The following is a 17,161-nucleotide window of genomic DNA, read 5'->3' as shown; positions in this document are numbered from 1 at the left end:
GTGCCTGACCAGCACCACGCTTGCCACGGTTAGCACTGCTAGGAGCACTGTAGTGCTGAGATGGCACAGGACGTGCAAGGCTAGGGAGATGCACAGGAGGCCTTGTGCGTGAGGCTGGCACAGTCTTCAGCAGACAACTAGCACGCACCTCAGGACGAGTATGGAGAGCTGACCCAGGTGTCATCAAATTCTCGACACGCTCCGTCGGGCGAATTCCGTGTCTCATGCACCAACACAGCAACTCCCTCATTACTCTCTCCTCCACTCTCCCCATTAACTCCTTCACCGTCTCTGCTTCGCTCACCTCCAACACTGGCTCTGGTTCTGGTTTGCTCCTTGGCTCCTTACGATAAACAGGGGGAGTTGGCTCAGGTCTGACTCCTGACTGCCACACTCTCCCTGTTCCCCCCCCCCCCCAATACATTTTTGGGGCTGACTCTCGGGCTTCCATCCACTCTGCCGTGCTAGCTCCTCATAATGTCGCCTCTCTGATTTTGCTGCCTCCAGCTCGGCTTTGGGGCGGCAATATTCCCCTGGCTCTGCCCAGGGTCCTTTCCCATCTAGGATCTCCTCCCAAGTCCATTTCTCCAAGTAGTGCAGCCTCTCCCACTGCTGCTGCTGCTCCTGCTGCTGTTGCCTCTGTTGCCTCTCCTGCTGCTGCTTTTGCCGTTGCCCGTCACCACGCCGCTTGGTCCTGTTGTGGTGGGTGATTCTGTAACGGTTTTCTTTAGGTGAAGGAGAGGCGGACCAAAATGCAGCGTGGTTGTTCATGTTCTTTAATTTATAAAGACACTACACATGAGATAACTAACAAAAACAACAAACGTGAGAAAACCTAAAACAGTCCCATCTGGTGCAAAACACAGAGACAGGAACAATCACCCACAAAACCCAACACAAAACAGGCTACCTAAATATGGTTCCCAATCAGAGACAATGACTAACACCTGCCTCTGATTGAGAACCATATCAGGCCAAACATAGAAATAGACAAACCAGACACACAACATAGAATGCCCACCCAGCTCATGTCCTGACCAACACTAAAACAAGGAAAACACATACGAACGATGGTCAGAACGTGACACACACCTACTCATTCAAGGGTTTTTCTTTATTTTTTACAATTTTCTACATTGTAGAATAATAGTGAAGACATCACAAATATGAAATAATACATATGGAATCATGTAGTAACCAAAAGAATGTTAAACAAATCAAAATATATTTTATATTTGAGATTCTTCAAAGTAGCCACCCTTTGCCTTGATGACAGCTTTGCACACTCTTGGCATTCTCTCAACCAGCTTCATGAGGTAGTCACCTGAATTGCATTTCAATTAACAGGTGTGCCTAATTTGTGGAATTTCTTTCTTTCTTAATGCGTTTGAGCCGATCAGTTGAGTTGTGACAAGGTAGGGTTTGTATACAGAAGACATCTCTATTTGGTAAGGGTTAGGGTTAGGGTTAGGGCAAGAACAGCTCAAATAAGCAAAGAGAAGCGACAGTACCTCATTACTTCAAAACTGAAAATTTCCAGAACTTTGAAAGTTTCGTCAAGTGCAGTCGGAAATACAATCAAGCGCTATGATGAAACTGGCTCTCATGAGGACCGCCATAGGAAAGGAAGACCCAGAGTTACCTCTGCTGCAGATGAAAAGTTCATTAGAGTTACCAGCCTCAGAAATTGCAGCCCAAATAAATGCTTCACAGAGTTCAAGTAAACAGACACATCTCAACATCAACTATTCAGAGGAGACTGCGTGAATCAGGCCTTCATGGTCCAATTGCCACATAGAAAACACTACTAAAGGACACCAATAAGAAGAAGAGACTTGCTTGGGCCAAGAAACATCAGCAAAGGACATTAGACCGGTGGAAATCTGTCCTTTGGTCAAATTTGAGATTTTTAGTTCAACCACCGTGTCTTTGTGAGACGCAGAGTAGGTGAATGGCTGATCTCTGTATGTGTGGTTCCCGCCCGTGAAGCATGGAGGAGGAGGTGTGATAGTGTGGGGGTGCTTTGCTGGTGACGCTGTCTGTGATTTATTTAGAATTCAAGGCACACTTAACCAGCATGGCTACCATAGCATTCTGCAGCGATACACCATCCCATCTGGTTTGCACTTAGTGGGACAATAATTAGTTTTTCAACAGGACAATGACCCAACACATCCACAGGCTGTGTACGGGCTATTTGACCAAGAAGGAGAGTGATGGAGTGCTGCATCAGGTGACCTGGCCTCCATAATCACCAAACCTCAACCCAATTGAGATGGTTTGGGATGAGTTGGACCGCAGAGTGAAGGAAAAGCAGCCAAGATGTGAGAACTCCTTAAGCATTCCAGGTGAAGCTGGTTGAGAGAATGCCAGGAGTGTGCAAAGCTGTCATCAAGGCAAAGGGTGGCTACTTTGAAGAATCTAAAATATGTTTTTATTTGTTTAACGCTTTTTTGGTTACTACATGATTCCATAAGTTTTATTTCATAGTTGTAATGTCTTCACTATTATTCTACAATGTGGAACAAATTTATAAAAAAAAAAAAAAAAACCCTTGAATGAGTAGGTGTGTCCAAACTTTTGATTGGTATTGTATAAAAACTAGATATCAGAAAGGATAATCTAATGCAGTCACTCAGAGAAGATCTCATGTTGCCTATTCTCTCTGAGAGACATGGTTAAGATCTAACTATAGAACCCTATTCTCTCTGAGACATCCTATTCTCTCTGAGACATGGTTAAGATCTAAGTAGAACCCTATTCTCTCTGAGCCATGGTTAAGATCTAACTATAGAAACATATTCTCTCTGAGACATGGTTAAGATCTAAGTAGAACCCTATTCTCTCTGAGAGACATGGTTAAGATCTAACTATAGAACCCTATTCTCTCTGAGACATGGTTAAGATCTAACTATAGAACCCTATTCTCTCTGAGACATGGTTAAGATCTAAGTAGAACCCTATTCTCTCTGAGACATGGTTAAGATCTAACTATAGAACCCTATTCTCTCTGAGACATGGTTAAGATCTAAGTAGAACCCTATTCTCTCTGAGACATGGTTAAGATCTAAGTATAGAACCCTATTCTCTCTGAGAGACATGGTTAAGATCTAAGTAGAACCCTATTCTCTCTGAGACATGGTTAAGATCTAAGTAGAACCCTATTCTCTCTGAGACATGGTTTAGATCTAAGTAGAACCCTATTCTCTCTGAGAGACATGGTTAAGATCTAAGTATAGAATCCTATTCTCACTGTTAGACATGGTTAATATCTAACTATAGAACCCTATTCTCTCTGAGAGACATGGTTTATATCTAAGTATAGAACCATATTCTCACTGAGATACATGGTTAAGATCTAAGTATAGAACCCTATTGTCACTGAGAGATATGGTTAAGATCTAACTATAGAACCTTATTGTCACTGAGAGACATGGTTAAGATAGAACCCTATTCTCTGTGTAGGGCACTACGTTTGACCTACAGTACCTATGGGATTTTGGTAGGGAGCTATTAGGACCCTGCTGTCTATAGTGTCCAGCTTCACCCCCAACTCTAATCCCCATTATCCCACAGGAAAACAATAGCAAAGAAGCCTCATTCATTACAAAGGTTATAGTGCAAAGGCATGGTTATTGTATATTTGACTGAACTTAGTGTGGCTCTGAAATAATTATTTTCAATGAGCAGAATACAGTTCATGACATTCGGAAGACAAGGAAATGTTTTGAAGCATCATTCGTGATTTCTTGCCAGATTGGTTATTTCTTTTAAAACAGAGAAGAACAATGAAGCTAAGAAAAAACACCATATCCCAAAGGTACAGCATATAAAGTTGAAAAAACAACAACATTTGATTACTTAGAGACAGGCCATTTTGATAAAAACAATACAATACTTCCCTACAGTCATGGAAGAAAGGCATTTCAGTCTTCATAACTTGTAACTTTACAGATGTGTTTCCTGAAGCTTCACTTCACAGAAGACTGCTCTGCATTTCTACCACTAGGTATCTTTGTACATTTTATTTTTTCATTTTTTAAACGTTAAACCTAGAGCTAATAAAGCTTTGCTCCAATGTTTGTCTCTTGTGGATCTTGTACTCTGCCCTTGTGGTTGTTTTTATCCTGGGAGGACCTCCTCTTCATCATCAACTCTTCAGAGTCACGACAGAGTCCTTCATCGCTGGCGGCTTGGAGGCTGTCGAAGGTCCCCTGTCTCTCCCCATTGGTCCTCAGGGTCTTCTCCTGCCTCCTCCTCCTCTTACACTGCTCCGTACAGCGGTCCACGTAGCTGAACGTACATCTGGTGTCGGTGGTGCAGGCGTACATCCCCACGGGCACCGCCAGCACCATGGCGCACATGATCACGATAATATGGATGAACTTCTCCCGTTGTTCCAGCTGGCTGATGTCACTTCCTGTTAAGAACACGATGCACTGACCGGCGCGGGGTGTCTGGTTCTTCAGCGTCACACACACCTCGTATTTAGTAACCGGTAGGAGGTCGTTGACCTCATAGGTGTTGATGCCCGGCCCAATGTATGTCAACTCCTTTTTGTCAGAGTGGTATTTCCCCAAGTGGATGGTGAACCAGGTCTCTGCAGGGTTGTCCGTCGCCGCGTACCACTCCAGAGTGATGCCGTAGACCGTCTGCTTGGAGATGCGGATGTCAATGTAGACGTTCTCGTCGGCCGAGGACAGGGGGAACGGGGGACGAGACATGGCGACACCGCCGGAGGAGGAGGAGGCGTTGAAAGACTTGATGTTGATCAGGAAACTGACGGAGAAGTTGCCGATAAAGTTGTTGGCGAAGCAGGTGTAGACGCCTCGGTCTTCCAGGTGCATGGATGGGATGACCAGTTGAGATCTGATGGTCTCATCGTCCACACGGGTCTCTGCCACTGAAGAGGGAGAGAAAGGAGAATTATCCCACTTGGCATACACTGGTTGAATCAACGTTGTTTCCAAGTCATTTAAATGAAATGACGTTGAACCAACGTGGAATAGACGTTGAATTGACATCTGCACCCAGTGGGATGTTGAGTTGTTGGTGTTTAAATATGTACATATTGTATATTTACAATATTTACAGTAATATGTTGCATTATGAATAGGGAAATGGGGGTTAACTAGACAGTATTGTTGAGTTTGCCTACAAGAAAAGGGGGGGGGGGGGGCTGCCATAATCGACATCCACGTCTTCAGCGCCCAGGGAAATGGGGGTTAACTAGACAGTATTGTTGAGTTTGCCTACAAGAAAAGGGGGGGGGGCTGCCATAATCGACATCCACGTCTTCGGCGCCCGGGGAAATGGGGGTTAACTAGACAGTATTGTTGAGTTTGCCTACAAGAAAAGCTGTTGCAATCAATCTATGGCGGCTTTTCTACTTACAAACGTAGAAACATCAAGAGCCTACCAAAGTCATGAATGACATACACATGCATTAGCCTGCTTGTCCTAAATCCTGTCATCAAAGTGGTGTAGCTTACAATAAACTAGGACTGACATATGATATCGTGGTAAATACCCCCACTGCGACAAAGTCACAGCATTCTAATGGATGGTAGCCTAGAATTTGCAATGAAATAAAACCTTACCAGTAAATCCCTTTATAATCTTCAGGTTGTATGACCAATGGATGGAGGGTTCAGGCCTGGCTTTGACTAAGCACTGGAGGGTTACCTTGTCCCCCAGTGACACCGTCATGTTGCTTTCTGTGGCTGAGGCCTCGGGCTTCATGCATGTTTTCAAACCGACTTCGTGGAAGAACTTTCCCGTCCTGGAACTGGGGCCTGTGCACGTCAGGTACGAGTTCATCAGAATTAGAGGTGGACTAATGGTTTTGATAAACTCAATGAAACCTTTGAGGCGGCAGTCACACAGCCAAGGGTTGTCGTGCAGCGCTAAAACAACGTTGGCCTCTCCACTGCTGGCCTCTTTACGTCCTTTTCTCTCCTGAGTGTTGAGGAGAGGCCAGTTGACGAAGACATCCCTGGATATGACAGTAAGCTGATTGAAGGATAAGTCTAAATAGGTCAAGCCCGGTAGTTGTCTCAGGGCGGATTCCGGGAGCACGTCTAGTCGATTGAGTTTCAGGTCCAAAATGTTCAGGTTCGGCGTGTCCTGGAATGCTGTCCATGGGACTGAACGCAGCTTGTTTCCCTGGAGCCGCAGTTCCGTTAAATTCGTCAGCCCCTCCAGACTCTTGATGTTCATTAGGGTGATGTCGTTGAAATTCAACCATAGAGACGCCAAGGCAGTGACTTTAGAGAAGGAGCCGCTCGGTATTTCGGTCAGGTGGGAATTTTCTATTCGAATTTTACTGAAATAATTTGGGACGTTGTCTGGGATTCGTCCCATGGCTGTTTCCATACAAAGTAAGGATCTAAAAATAAAACCAAAACATGATGGAAATACGGTTAGAGTAAGTTATCTATATTCCTTTCATCATAGACACATGCGGCAGGTAGCCTAGCGGTTAAGTGCCGACTATGTGAACAATTTGTGGATGTGCTCCTGTAAATCACTCTGGATAAAAAGCGTCTGCTAAATGACTTAAAATTTCAATGTAAAATGTTATCTCTCCATATTGTCTATTGTTAAAACCAGTCATGAAAAGCCACCATTGAGTTCAGTAATAGCCTACACTTGAACCAGTCAATACTGCATGAAACTCGGTACAAAACTAGCTACACAAGAACTGACAACAAACGACTTACCTTCCCAAGTTATCATTTGTGCAAGAGCAGCCGGGTAAACAAGATGTCGAGGCAGGAGTTACTTTATAGAATAGCCAAGCTATAGCTAATACTGTATACAAGGTGGCCATAATTCCTTTAACAGAAACCCATGTGAAGCATTAGAGCCGAGCATCTCCACAGGGAGGGACGGGCAGTAGAGGTAAACCTATTACCTTAATCTTCCTTGGTGCAATTCCCTTTGAGACACCAAATGATAAGTTAAAACACGCTGAAAGTTTGTCTTTTTTAAATATTTTTTTGAGCTATAATCCTCCTTGTGGGGTGGCAGGTAGTTAGTGGTTAGAGAGGCAAGCCAGTAAACCGGAGAGTTGCCCGTTTGAAAACCGGGTCCAACTGGAAAAATCTGCCAGGAAGTGAGCTGGCAACCGGAGGGTTGCTGGTATCAAATCCTAGATGCCATTACCTGGCGTTGTGCCCTTAACCCCCCCACAACAACAACAGCTTCCCGGGGGCCCAGTGTGGTAGCCCCCTGCACTTCTCCAAAAAAACTATATGTCTTTCGGAGGGGTTGGTGTTACGAAAAACTATGAGTGGTGCAGAGAGCAGGGTTCTGTCGTTTATCAAAAATGTATTCACCGGTGCAACCAAAATGAATGACGCCAACACACAAGGCGTATAAGTTGCCAGTCCAAAAACAACAGGACAAAAATAGACTGGATAAATAAAGAACACGAAAGGCAATACACCATCAAACACAGAGTAACAATTAACAAGCCCGCACAAAATACCCAGCAGGCCTAGTGCCCTTAAATACCCTACAAACAAACCCTAATACAAAACAGGTGTACCCAATTAACCAATAACAAACACAAACGGAAAAAGAATCGATGGCAGCTAATAGGCCGGTGACGACGACCGCCGAGCCCCGCCCGAACAGGAAGAGGCACCCTCTTCAGCGAGGTTCGTGACAGTTGGGTTAACAACGGAAGTCAAATTTCGGTTGAACCTTGTGTGCAATTGACCAATAAAGTGATATCTTTAGAGAAAGTCTGTCACAACATGTATGTTCCCTAATCCATAATAAACGAACGGGACATTTCAGAAAATAATATGATTTCTCAGAAAAATTATTACTTGATATTAAATATGCACTGACAGTGACTTAGAGCATCGGGAAGTCCAATATGCAATCTATAGATCAGGGCTACTGAAGACCATTGAGAAAATGGCACTATATACCCAACGTCTCTTATTTGTAGACTGCATTAAACAAAAGGATCCATGGCTATTAATTGAGGAACGAATGGAAGAGGTCTTCAGACACAAATATGTACATAGTCTGCAAACGATACTGTACAAAGTAAACGACCACAGTGGCCATAGACGAACGATCAAGTTGTGATCAGCACCGTGGACAGCGCCAATACGAAACGCTAAACAAAACATAGGCTATCATGTGAAAGCTATCCATCAAATCAAATCAAATTGATTTATAAAGCCCTTCGTACATCACCTGATATCTCAAAGTGCTGTACAGAAACCCAGCCTAAACAGCAAGCAATGCAGGTGTAGAAGCACGGTGGCTAGGAAAAAACTCCCTAGAAAGGCCAAAACCTAGGGAAGAACCAGGCTATGTGGGGTGGCCAGTCCTCTTCTGGCTGTGACGGGTAGAGAGGAACCAGGCTATGTGGGGTGGCCAGTCCTCTTCTGGCTGTGCCGGGTGGAGATTATAACAGAACATGGCCAAGATGTTCATATGTTCATAAATGACCAGCATGGTCAAATAATAGGTCTGGGACAGGTAGCACGTCCGGTGAACAGGTCAGGATTCCATGGTGCTGATCACAGCATGTTTCCTTGTAATTTCTTCGTCAGCCCTTCAAATGTATATTATCATATCATATAATCATATAAGGTCATAGGTCATATAGGTCATATAATATCATAGTGTACGTTCTAAGGCTTAGCTTAATGCTATTGCCGAGCATACTGGTGCTATGCCATGCTGTGGCTTGGCACCTTAATGTTTACATCTGCCTGTTTTCACCTCTTCATAATTGACTATTGACACCGGATGGATATCACCCCATTATGATGTTCTGTATCTTTGAAAACAGAACCTATCCTCTGATTGCTTGAACAAAACGGTTGTCAAAGTATTCTGGGGAGGAATATGCTATTATAGATTTAAGAGGACACAAACATTTATAAAAAGTATTTATTTATACACATACAGTACCAGTCAAAAGTTTGGACACACCTACTCACTCAAGGGTTTTTCTTTCTTTCTTTTTTACAATTTTCTACATCGTAGAATAATAGTGACATCAAAACTATGAAATAACACATATGGAATCATGTAGTAACCAAAAGTGTTAAAGAAATCCAAAATATATTTTAGATTCTTCAAATTAGCCACCCTTTGCCTTGATGACAGCTTCGCACACTCTTGGCATTCTCTCAACCAACTTCAACCTGGAATGCATTTCAATTAACAGGTGTGCCTTGTTAAAATGAATTCCTGCATTTGAGCGAATCAGTTATATAGGTAACAGTGGTATACAGAAGGTAACGGTGGTATACAGAAGATGGCCCTATTTGGTAAATCCATATTATGACAAGAACAGTTCAAATAAGCAAAGAGAAATGACAGTCCATCATTACTTTAAGACATGAAGGTCAGTCAATCCGGAAAATTTCAAGAACTTTGAATGTTTCTTCAAGTGCAGTCGCAAAAACCATCAATCACTATGATGAAACTGGCTCTCATGAGGACCGCCACAAGAAAGGAAGACCCAGAGTTACCTCTGCTGCAGTGCATAAGATCATTAGAGTTAACTGCATCTCAGATTGCAGCCCAAATAAATTATTCGCTGAGTTCAAGTGACAGACACATCTCAACATCATCTGTTCAGAGGAGTCTGCATGAATCAGGCTTTCATGGTCGAATTGTGGCATAGAAAACCTTACTAAAGGACACCAATAAGAAGAAGAGACTTACTTGGGCCAAGAAACACGAGCAATGAACATTAGACCGGTTGAAATCTGTCCTTTGGTCTGCTGAGTACAAATTGGAGATTTTTGGTTCCAACGGCCGTGTCTTTGTGAGACGCAGAGTAGGTGAACGGATGATCTCCGCATGTGTGGTTCCCACTGTGAAACATGAAGGAGGTGTGATGGTGTGGGAGTGCTTTACTGGTGACACTGTCAGTGATTTATTCAGAATTCAAGGCACACTTAACCAGCATGGCTACCACAGCATTCTGCAGCGATACTCCATCCCATCTGGTTTGTGCTTAGTCACACTATCATTTGTTTTTCAACAGGACAATGACCCAACACATCTCCAGGCTGTGTCAGGGATATTTGACCAAGACGGAGAGTGATGGACTGCTGCATCAGATGACCTGGCCTCCACAATCACCTGACCTCAAACCAATTGAGATGGTTTGGGCTGAGTTGGACCGCAGAGTGACGAAAAAGCAGCCAACAAGTGCTCGGCATATGTGGAAACTCCTTCAAGACTGTTGGAAAAGCATTCCAGGTGAAGCTGGTTGAGAGAATGCCAAGAGTGTGCAAAGCTGTCATCAAGGCAAAGGGTGGCTACTTTAAAGAAACCTATTTTGATTTGTTTAACACTTTTATGGTTACTACATGATTCCATATGTGTTATTTCATAGTTTTGATGTCTTCATCATTATTCTACAATGTAAAAAAAGTTTTAAAATAAAGAAAAACCCTTCAATGAGTAGGTGTGTCCAAACTTTTAACTGGTCCTGCATATCAGATCAGATCATAGATATATATTACAAAATGTATAGTATGTTAGGTTTGATTGGACAGTAAACCTGGCACATTAATGTTTATGGTAAATACACAGAGGTACAAAATATCACTACAGATATGAGTTGCTTCACCAATACTGTACATGTACATTATTTTTGTCAAATAAAAACTACCAGAATTCTGAGGTCAGATTCATTTCAGAATAACTGTCATCACTCTTCCTCCGTACGTTAAAAAGATGGGTTTCATGTATTCTGGTAGAACATGCCATTTTGGGCTTCCTTATTCCACCAAGAATTTCTGGAAAACCTGGGAATTTTGTCAAATAACTGTGTAACCCTAGTGACATTTCAAAGAAAGACAACTGCTTACACTATGTTACCCCCTTAAAAGTGCATGACAAATATAAAATGCTTATTTCCACATTTAAAATAAAAAAATGAGTTTCTGTTTTTTTTTTTTTTTTTTTTACAGTTCACCGGGTCAAGGTTGGCCTGTATTTCTGCAAGGCTGTATAATCACAGTTATGTCAGCATTTATTCATCCTATTTATCTAGACTCACATATATACCACACTTGTCCATGCAACTGTCCGTTGGTTTCTGCCCCGTCTCTGAGCAGTTTCACTCATCTACAATACATCACTTGCCAGAAGAGACCAACCAACCAACTTAAGTTCTGCTTGGAAAGGACAGACTTCTCTGCCCTGTAAAGGTTGAGGCCTTCATTTGGTATCAACAAAAGTACTCACTAGGGGGTCCCTCATTCCTACAAGTAGCCCCAGAGTCCACACTGGACCTAGCAGAGAGCAGTCTGTTGGACTCGTCTGGGTGTTGCCTGGCAAGGTACTCCCCCTCCATCCCCTTAGGCTTCTGTCCCGGGGAGAGGGTCTCGAATGTTACATATGAGTCTTGAATATCTTTGGATTTCCTCCCCAGTAGCTTTTTACAGCGCTTCTTGAGCGCCCCACAGCAGACAATCAGTGTCAGGGGGACAGCGATCACGCAGGCCACGGTGATCACCACCACGTTAATGAGCTTCTGGGTGCCGCTTGCGCTTGCCGCCTCGTCCGTTGAGAAGATTACACACTGCTCCTTTTTAGGGATCAGGCCTTTGACGCAGACGCAGGCGATGTACTTTGTCCTTGGCACAAGACCGTCGATGGTGATACGGTTCTTTCCCGCAGCGACGTTAATCCTCCGCATGTCCCTCTCGCCGAACACGGCGTACAGGACGCTGAACTCGGTGGTGTTCTTGGCCGTCGGGGCCCGCCAGTTCAGGGAGACGGTGTGATCTGTGTCCCCGATGACCTTCACCGATCGTACCACCCGTCTCTCCGGCGGCGCCGATGCCTGCAAAGAAGAGGCGTTGGCTGCCAGGTTGCTAAGAACCTCCTTCTCCACTTCCTTAATAATCGCCGGCTCCGTGGCAGGAGGACCGGGCGTCTGTCCATCGGCCACACTGTCCACAATACTGTAGCTCTCGATATCATACCTCCCTGTGAAACCACTCGGTCCTAGTGGCTCGATGATGGGCATAGCTGCCGTCGTGGTTGGTGGAGGTATGTATCTGGCAACAAGTTTCTTCTGATAGGCAGCTTTCCCAAATCCACCGGTTTTCCGTCCTCTTTGGTTTCTAGTCTTGGAGCTGCCACCTTGTTCCTCATTTTTAAAGGAGTCTGTAATAACCAGGGAGATGATGGCATCTGCAGTCCCCACGAAGTTGGTCGCTTTGCACATGTATTTCCCAGAGTCCCGGTAAGAGACGGCAGGCACACTCAGGATGGACCAAATTATTCCCTCCTTTGAAACTTCTTCCTGAACTGTGAAATAAATACAAACAAAAAAGTAGTTAGAGGGATTAGTGAAAAGAAAACCGTCCATCCATCTGTAATCTAGGCTATTTCAGCTTCTGACTTTACAACACCCAAAATAGATGTCCTAAGTACCGTAGCTACTTATTCAGGCAACAGGCAGACGTATATATGCCTAGCCTTCAGTCACGGCAGGTCTTAGCCTGATCTCAGATCTGTTTGTGCTGTTCTGTCAACTATGCCAAACAGTTTCCAAGACAGCACAAACTGATCTGGGATCAGGCTAAGACCTGCCGTGACTGGAGCAGGTTTAGAAACACTAAACTTGGAGCACAACGGAAATAAGTCAACAACTTTTTTGTTTGTTTGTAGTTGTTGTCCTTCATCCCTTTTGTAGCGACTGCTTGTTCTTGGCTGTATATCTATGTGTTAAATTCAATCAATCAATCAATCAATCAATGGATCTCACCAGTGCCGTTCATCTGTTTGCCGTCTGCCCGGGTCCAGGACAGCTCTGGTACTGGGACTCCGATAGTCCCACAACGTAGCAGGACGTTGTTCCCCAGGGAGCTCCTGACCCGGGCCACAGCCGTGTGGACACGGGGCTCCTGGCACCTCTGGAGCTCCGTCTCGCTGAACAGCACCCCCGACAGGCTCTCCGGGTCAGCACAGCGCAGCTTGGTGTCGATCAGAACCACAGAGGACGACGGAGACTTCTGGAACTGGACCAGGTCATAGAGCCGGCAGTCACATAGCCATGGGTTGTCATGGAGACCTACAGTGATGAAGAAAATAAATAATTTCACCAGAATATAAACATTTTAGTAATTTAGCAGATGCTTCTTATCCAGAGTGACTTAAACTAAGGGATTTAAAGAAACTACAATGGTAGCTAAATGAAAATAAATAATCAACACGCTTTTATCATGGCAATAGATAACACCAGTTCTATCTTGGTAGTACATAACACAAATATATATATATACACATTTTGGACAACTCTTCTTGCTCGGTCTGAACTATAACCTTGTGTTATGTGTGTATAAAGTCAGTTTAGCAAGACGTATTAGTAAGTAGAAGTAATCATGCTAGTTTGAAGTGAGACTAGTGAATGTATTCTCATTAACCCTACAGTATGACTACCTTTACTACAATTAGAGTAATCATTTTACTACTCTCAAATGTCTGATGCATGTCTCCTCCAACTTTTCATTTAACGCTACGTAACACACCACAGGTCCTCATGCAATGCATGTTGGGATAAAAGCCACCCTGGCTTGTAATGTTGTGGATGGCATCGATTCTTTGTCACGTTTCCTGTGTGTCAATTTGCATGTAATTTAAAGGCTTCTATTTCATCCTGGCTTGCAAACCAAATGGGATTCCCTAAAAGCTCCATAAAGATTGTTTTTAATTGCCGAGCAGATCCTTACCTAGAATATATTTGGAACTGTCCCCATCTTCTTGAGACTGTTTCACAGATAACCACATAGAGAGAACCTCAGGAGGTACGGTGGCCAGGTTGTTGCTAGATAAGTCCAGGTAAGTCAGGTTCTTGATATAAATGGTCGCCTCGGCCGGGATCGACGATATCTTATTATTATGTAGGTCCAGTAGCCTCAGGTTGGGCATATCAGTCAGAGATTCCCAGGGGAAAGAGGTGAGAGCGTTCCCTTCCAGTCTCAGCTCATCCAGACTTCTCAGGCCACGGAAGCTGTCTACATTCAAAGAGTTGAGAGAATTGAAAGACACCCAGAGAAATTCCAAACTGTCGAGGTAGTGAAAGGTTTCGCTGGAGATCTTTGTGATGGCAGTCTTCTCGATCCGCAGTTTCGAGGTGTCTGCGGGAAAGTTGGGTGGGATCAGTGTGATCTGTGGGTCATTGCAAAGGACACTCCTAGATAGATGGAGAGAAAGGTACACCTCTTATTGAAAGTCACTGTATAACCTAGTGTAACACGTTCATTCAGATAACTCAACTTTATTACAAGTTTAACCCAAATTAACCGTGGACTTGTATGGGTTCATGACAGAGGGTAGATGTACAATTACTGCATAAATAAATCAAACCAACATATTGTTTAATTTTTGGTCTGTTTAATCTTCCATTTTAACCCTTCTTTCTTGTTTTTTTTAATTCGGTCTAAACGTTAGTAAAACATGTTATAGGGCTAATTATTAGAACCAAAGAAAGAGGCTTAGAGCATTGTAAATTAATCCCTGGGTCTATATATATATATATATATATTTTTTTTTAAAGAGAGTAGAAGAGAAGCTGACCTCATACTACCTGCACACTACGCACCACCACACAACAACAACAAAAAATGTAGAATAGAAGTTGTTCACATTCACAATTGAAATAGTTGTAATCATTTCTCTGGTTTTTACCTTGCTTTGGATCCGTCTGATAATTTGTGAAAGAAGCAGTTACATTGAGACGGACACGCGCTGCAAACAAACGGTCCGAAGCAAAATAATGTCAAGCAGAAACCCAGGCTAAAACCTCGAAACATTTTCTCTCTGAAACTATACTACCAAAATATAGGCCTACTATCAAACTAAACTACAAGATCTATTTTGAAAAGAAAAAAAAATGTTTATTTCGTTCTTTCAAGCCAGCGAAGCATCGTGTTGCTATCTCAGTGCCTCATACAGGTCTGAACGTCGTTCTGAAACCCGAGATTAAAAGGATAGACATGGATTAGTGGAAAGGATTTATTTTCATTGACACGATTATTGGCCCATGGCAAATGACAGGCAGTCTGTGTCGTTTCGCTTTGTTTATATACAGAGTAAAACCCTTCCATATAGTTTATTGGAGGGTATATTATGGAGATTGGAGTGAACGGTTCGTTTTTGGCGGTTCACAAGGCGCTGCATGCTATTCTATTGAATTATCTATGAAATGCAAAAGTGCCAATCTACTTTATAACCATGTAATAAAGTCACACTGAATTTTAAGCATCCACCATTTATTAAATCAAAACCTCATACAGTAGCCTACTATCCCACAATGCACAGTGGTGTATGGAGAACAAGACCCCAGTGGGAACCTCAATAACATGGAAAGGACCAATGGATGGAAGCTAAGAGTAATGTTAAACAAAACGTTCTTCCTTTCATTGGATAGATTTATATAATTTTTTTCGGTTCATTGGATAGGTTTATATAATTTATTCGGTTCATTGGATAGGTTTATATAATTTATTCGGTTCATTGGATAGGTTTATATAATTTATTCGGTTCATTGGATAGATTTATATAATGTATTCGGTTCATTGGATAGGTTTATATAATTTATTCGGTTCATTGGATAGATTTATATAATGTATTCGGTTCATTGGATAGGTTTATATAATTTATTCGGTTCATTGGATAGATTTATATAATGTATTCGGTTCATTGGATAGGTTTGAAAAAATGTTAATCATTTGTATATTTTGGTGAGTCAGGGTTCTACTGTACATAAGGGGTCATCTGACACTGTTTCAATATTCTATGACAATGCTTCTTCATCCATTTAATGTTTATAGACTTTTTTTCTGCAGGTCTGGGCACAAATTAGTGGGGAAAAAAACTACTGACCCCTCCTGACACTTTATATCAAACTACTGACCCCTCCTATTGATACTTTATAAACTACTGACTCCTCCTCCTGATACTTTATATCAAACTACTGACTCCTCCTATTGATACTTTATAAACTACTGACTCCTCCTCCTGATACTTTATATCAAACTACTGACCCCTCCTATTGATACTTTATAAACTACTGACTCCTCCTCCTGATACTTTATATCAAACTACTGACTCCTCCTGATACTTTATAAACTACTGACTCCTCCTCCTGATACTTTATAAACTACTGACTCCTCCTCCTGATACTTTATAAAACTACTGACTCCTCCTCCTGATACTTTATATCAAACTACTGACTCCTCCTCCTGATACTTTATATCAAACTACTGACTCCTCCTCCTGATACTTTATAAACTACTGACTCCTCCTGACACTTTATATCAGACTACTGACTCCTCCTCCTGATACTTTATAAACTACTGACCCCTCCTCCTGATACTTTATAAACTACTGACCCCTCCTATTGATACTTTATAAACTACTGACTCCTCCTCCTGATACTTTATAAACTACTGACTCCTCCTCCTGATACTTTATATCAAACTACTGACTCCTCCTGATACTTTATATCAAACTACTGACTCCTCCTCCTGATACTTTATAAACTACTGACCCCTCCTCCTGATACTTTATATCAAACTACTGACTCCTCCTCCTGATACTTTATAAACTACTGACTCCTCCTGACACTTTATATCAAACTACTGACTCCTCCTCCTGAGGGGTCAGTAGTTTGATAAACTATCAGGAGGAAATCAGATACTTTATAAACTCAGGAGACTCCTCCTCCTGATATAAAGTATCAAACTCACTGACTCCCCCAGAGGAGGGGGTCACTTTATAAACTACTGACTCCTCCTCCTGAGGGGTCAGTAGTTTGATATAAAGTATCAGGAGGAGGAGTCAGTAGTTTGATATAAAGTATCAGGAGGAGGAGTCAGTAGTTTGATATAAAGTATCAGGAGGAGGGGTCAGTAGTTTATAAAGTATCAGGAGGAGGGGTCTGTAGTTTATAAAGTATCAGGAGGAGGGGTCAGTAGTTTATAAAGTATCAGGAGGAGGAGTCTGTAGTTTGATATAAAGGACAGTAGTGCACCATTTAGGGAATATGATTCCATTTGGGACAGGCCCATAAACAGCCAGATGCTTTAAACAACTACGTAGTGCAGTACTTTGGACAACTACGTGTCTTTAAACCAGTCATCTAGCTATGTCC

General features: G+C 42.7%; 2 protein-coding genes across 2 annotated transcripts; both read right to left on the bottom strand.

Moving 5' to 3' along the window:
- Positions 1-444: 444 nt before the first annotated feature.
- LOC115124367 (leucine-rich repeat, immunoglobulin-like domain and transmembrane domain-containing protein 2) lies at positions 445-7,081 on the bottom strand. Its single transcript, XM_029653784.2, has 3 exons — positions 6,723-7,081; positions 5,601-6,388; positions 445-4,903 (listed from the first exon to the last, which is right to left on the bottom strand). The coding sequence occupies exons 1-3, from the start codon at positions 6,830-6,832 to the stop codon at positions 4,059-4,061; spliced, it is 1,743 nt and encodes a 580-aa protein (XP_029509644.1). The 5' UTR covers positions 6,833-7,081; the 3' UTR covers positions 445-4,058.
- A 1,826-nt stretch (positions 7,082-8,907) lies between these two features.
- Positions 8,908-14,958, bottom strand: LOC115124365 (leucine-rich repeat, immunoglobulin-like domain and transmembrane domain-containing protein 1). Its single transcript, XM_029653781.2, has 4 exons — positions 14,695-14,958; positions 13,737-14,200; positions 12,773-13,078; positions 8,908-12,312 (listed from the first exon to the last, which is right to left on the bottom strand). Exons 1-4 carry the CDS (start codon positions 14,817-14,819, stop codon positions 11,225-11,227), a joined length of 1,983 nt encoding a protein of 660 aa, XP_029509641.1. The 5' UTR covers positions 14,820-14,958; the 3' UTR covers positions 8,908-11,224.
- Positions 14,959-17,161: the final 2,203 nt, after the last annotated feature.

The sequence above is a fragment of the Oncorhynchus nerka genome, linkage group LG16 (genome assembly GCF_034236695.1).
Source record: "Oncorhynchus nerka isolate Pitt River linkage group LG16, Oner_Uvic_2.0, whole genome shotgun sequence".
Lineage (NCBI taxonomy): Eukaryota > Metazoa > Chordata > Actinopteri > Salmoniformes > Salmonidae > Oncorhynchus > Oncorhynchus nerka.
Note: the sequence above shows the minus strand (reverse complement) of the source record. Positions and strands in the feature narration are given on the sequence as shown.